This window comes from Cryptosporidium hominis (genome assembly GCF_000006425.1).
Source record: "Cryptosporidium hominis TU502 chromosome 8 CHRO018040, whole genome shotgun sequence".
Lineage (NCBI taxonomy): Eukaryota > Apicomplexa > Conoidasida > Eucoccidiorida > Cryptosporidiidae > Cryptosporidium > Cryptosporidium hominis.
In genome coordinates, this window is record NW_666978.1 from 1 (window position 1) to 4,820 (window position 4,820).

Genomic DNA, 4,820 nt, shown 5'->3' on the forward strand with positions numbered 1-4,820 from the left:
CCAGTATTTGTTGGATATTTTTTTAGAACTTCTTGATGATTATTTAAGAAAATTTGGATTAAATTTTATAAGAAGAAAGAGTGGAAATACAAAGAGTTTATCATTTTATGACCAAAGTTACAAATATATAATCGATAATGAGCAGCAGATTGAGGAGGTATTATATAAAATAATTCAGGGAATAAATAATATTTCAGATGGGGTTGCTATTCAATCATGTCCTAGACAGATATTTGCATTAAGTTGGTTTATGGAATTTATTTTATACGGTTTTTCGAATGAAGAATCTGTATTAAAAAGTAAGCCACCAGTTCCTTTGTATGGTTCATCAAGTATGGATTTAGTAATGAAAGCTGCTAATATGGATCAACCATTGGAGCATGCATTATTAAGTATTTCTACAAAATTTAGTGAGGAAAATAATCAAAATAATGAAGAAGTGAATCATATTCAGAAAGGATTAATTAATCAGATTGATAGTATAAATCAGGTTCAAGTAGAAGTTGTTAACAAATTAATCTCTCTAACAGAAAGGATGTGTAAATGTTTGTATAACAAGGGTAAAAGAAACTCTAAATTAGAAGGTGGACATTTTAACGGAAGCTTTTATCAAGTGGATATTAAAAAGTTATGGAAACTAAATGGTACAGTTTACAGTAGGGATCTGCTACTAGAATATTTTTCAAATATCCTCCAAATTACAGAAAAGTTATTCGGTTTTAAAGGTGTTAAAGTTATTCAATTCTTAGATTCTACTGATAAGTTATTTGAATTTTATACCAGAGAATTAAAAAATAAGGAACGGAATATAGTTTGTTTGTCCCAACTATACTTAATTCAGCATATTTTTGATACAAACTTAACAAGTGAATACGAGGTAAAAGATTCTTTAACTAAAAATAAAGATCCTCAAGCAAATTTAGTATTTAATATTTTTTCTATAGTACTTCAAATTGATAAGAGAATTCAAGATAATCTTGAAGATTTGGATGAAGTAAATGACCAAATTCTGCAAAAAGCAGATAGCAAAATTAAGCTATTAATTAACAATAAGGTCGGAGCTCAGCTAATATTCCAATGGATTAAAAATCCTAATATTGGCGATCAAGAAATTTATGGAATTAAGACTAACATTTTAATAAGATGGATAATTCACATTTCTAAACAATTATTACATCCAATTATGAATGAAAATGAGATTAGCAGCAGATTAAAGTATTTAACCAAAGAAAGGATTAAAGCTTCCTTGCTACTAGATGATTCTGCTTCAAACGATACAATTTCTATTGTAATTTCTCTCTTAACATTTTGTTATGGTTATTTTCCAGATCAAGTTATTCTATTCATTTTAAAAAATATTAATCGAGAAGAAATTCAGAATCTTGAATATCCAGGAATATGTAATGTTTCTGAAGATATTGCTCAAAAGATTAATAATTATGGAAAATCATCTGCTTTTGGAAATCTTTCCAATACAAGAAATATCCCAACTAGAGTACTTCTTTATTATTCATCCATACTTTTGGATAATACCAGTAGAAATGGTAAAAAGAATATCGATTTATTTCAAGATTATTCCTTTCAAAAAGACAAAATTGTTGCTAAGATTATTTCCATATTAGTTAGTTCAAATTTAAGACGTAGAGAATGGCTACTTTGGCATTCAAAAAATCTTGACAAAATTGAACTTTTTTCAAATTCATTACATAATCTTATTCAAGCAAGAGGAGAAATAGGAAGCTATCAAGAACAAAAAAAAATTGAAGAGCAAATCTTTAAATGGATCTATGATCGAAATATCGATTATTCAAGATATCAGGTCAGTTCTAGACCTTTTTCAATATCTTCTTTTTACTCTGGATTTTTTGATTTCTCAATTTCCCCTATTTTAGAGAAATCTATATTGCAAAATGTATCATTTATTAAGTTTCAGATCAAACAATTACTAAATCTTAGCTCTATAAAACTCAGCACTTGTACCGAATATGAACTTGAGGATTTCATTCAAAAGCTAAGTATGAATTTGAATTTGTTCATCTTTTCAATTCAAAGTTATATCGATAGAAACGATCAACTTGATTTTGCTGATATACTTACTATTGAAGAAGTTACTTTACCTTTAAAACTATTTTTAAATATTAATAGTGATGAATTTGATTTCAGATTTAAGGCAATTATTGGCCATTTAACTTTAAAATTCATTTCAGTTTTCTTTAAGCCAGGCTGGAGAGAGTCAAACTTTCAAGAATTAAATAAATCGAATTCGTCCTCACAAGTATTTGGAATTAAAACTTTTACAAGTCTTGATAGCTTTGGAAAAAGTTCAAACAGAAAAACTTCAAGTTTATTATTTATTCTAGTAAATCTAATGGATGAATTAACAAAGTGGTAAGTTTTTTAAATATACTAATTTAATCAAATAGACGAATATATCTTTATATTTGTATATACTTTTTCTAATTATTTTTACCTTCAGGATGAATGAAATTTTCAATATGAACAACTTTGACAAGTTTTATGTATCTGCTTATTTAGAAACGTTTTCAAGTTTGGTTTTGGAATTAGGAATTAGAGATAACATCCTTTCTCAAAGTGTGGATATCGGATCAGGAGGTGAAAAGGGAGAAATATTTAAACTCAAGATAAGGCAATCACTAATCAATTTAGTTCAAAGTGACTCTACTGTTTCTTTAATAGAGAAGATATTAAACTATATCATTATTTGCAGAAGAAAAGGTAACAATTTGGATGCAGACAAATCAAGTTGTTTAATGGGTATCTTCATATTACTACTTTCCATGTTATTAAGTAAAATCAATTTATTCAGAACTAATGGAAGGTTGGAGAGTCTTATTGATTCTATTTTAGCTCATCCAACATTGTTATTTCATGCCGAAAAAAGTTCGAAATGTGGATTAAATGCTCGCTTTTCGTCTGATGAATATGATAATTCGTTTATAGATAACAATACAACGAGTATCAATCTATGTAACTATTGTCTTAATTTTGGCTTCAATCATAAAATAGAAGATATTAAATTAATAACAAATGTTTCCATTATTGTGGCATTGCTACGCCTAAATCATGTAAATAGTAGAGCAATATCAAAAAGTAACTTAATTAAAGATATTTTTCTACAAAGCATTTCAGGGATTTTAAATACAAATAATAAAGCATCATCAGTAAGTCATGGATATATGGGAATTATATTATCGTCAATATATTTATCATATGACCAAATTCAGTCTTTGAGCCTTGTACATAATTTGTATATTCAAAAATTCCTTGTAAAAGAGTTTGTTTGTGATGTTTTAAACTTTGACAAGAATCCAGTTGAAAATTTAAATCTTTCTCCATGTATGATATTTCATTATTCTGTATTATTTTCATATTTGGTTTTTATATTGAAGACTACTCCTTGGTGGCTTAATATTTCTGATTTGGTCAATCTAACATTCATAAATAAACTTGGAAAGATTTATAAATCATTACAAGCTTCGGCAATTATTTATAATGATGAGAATGACAATATCGGAGAATATTTAATTACCTTGACAGAGATTCTTTTAAAAATTGTACAAGAAACAATAATGGCTCGTTCTAACTCATCTTCTAGTTATATTCAAGGTAAGTTAATTTCTGAATAATTGAAGTATTTATAGAACATGTTTTAAAATATTTGATTAACTTTTTCTTTATAATTAAGATGAAAAAAATAATGCAGAAAGTAATGGAGTAATTATTAAATTAATACAAGAAATCCTTAAAAACCAAGAAGACGAAAATATTCAGGACTATAATATAACATTAGTAAGAGAACATGCAAATTCAAGAAATGGAAATATTCTTAAAAATACCTCAAATTGTAGAAATAATAGAGGATCTGGATGCTTTATCTGTGGCTTTAAATACAAATTTAAATGCTTTGAAAGTAAAGAGAGTTTTATAAGTAACTTTTTTATTTCTCAAGTATTAAAGTTTTCAACTATGGAGATATTTAAAAGAATTATTGAAAATTAGTATCAAATTCAAATATTTACTCAAAATTTTAAATTTTTTATTCTTAATATTACTAAAATTTCCAACCCACTCATAATATTTGCAAGTGGACAAATGCATGCAATGCAAATGCATGCATGTGCATGTATTTGCATTATGACATCCAAGCCTGAAAAAAAGAAAATGTATATTATAAATAGGAGGAAAAAAAAAATCAAGTTTTAACAATATAAGTAAAAATATTAAAGATAGACAGAATTAATTATTCAAAAGGTTAAAAATGGAATCAAGAATATTAAAGTTTGAGAGTAAGTTTCAAACAATAAAAAGAGGAGATTAAAGTAGAAAATAAAATTTCTGCTTATTGGAAATATATCATTGAAGGAAAAAAATTTTAGAATAAATTGATTAACTATTTTTGTTTTTTTTTTTTTTAATAAATTTAGCTAGTGCAGGTAGATTGTGGATTGCAGGAACATATGGAATAAACAAAAAACCTTTTAACAAGAAGATAATTCAGGAAGTAGTCGTAAAGTCAGAAGTGGCAGATTTTGTTACTTTGGCAAATAATATGAGTTATTCTTTAAGAGTTTCGGCTACACTATTGAGAGGATTAATGCTCATTTATGATAAGCAATGGATATATTTGGGTAAGTTTGGCCTTTAATTCCAATTTGGGATGATTCTTATAAGAAAGTTTAATACTAAATCGTTATTTTATCTCATTCAGAATCAGATTTGGATAATTTATATTTGAGGGTCTGTTTAAAAATAATCACAAATTTTTTTTTCTCTTCCGGGGATTTTGTTGAATATCGAAC

At 26.5% G+C, this 4,820-nt stretch overlaps 2 protein-coding genes across 2 annotated transcripts; both read left to right on the top strand.

Annotated features, from left to right (window-relative positions):
- The first annotated feature begins 250 nt into the window (after window positions 1-250).
- Window positions 251-2,392, top strand: Chro.80119 (hypothetical protein). The annotated part of the gene is made up of 1 exon (XM_660414.1): window positions 251-2,392. The coding sequence occupies one exon, from the start codon at window positions 251-253 to the stop codon at window positions 2,390-2,392; it is 2,142 nt and encodes a 713-aa protein (XP_665506.1).
- An 85-nt stretch (window positions 2,393-2,477) lies between these two features.
- On the top strand, window positions 2,478-3,647 carry Chro.80120 (hypothetical protein). The annotated part of the gene is made up of 1 exon (XM_660415.1): window positions 2,478-3,647. The coding sequence occupies one exon, from the start codon at window positions 2,478-2,480 to the stop codon at window positions 3,645-3,647; it is 1,170 nt and encodes a 389-aa protein (XP_665507.1).
- The last annotated feature ends 1,173 nt before the right edge of the window (window positions 3,648-4,820 follow it).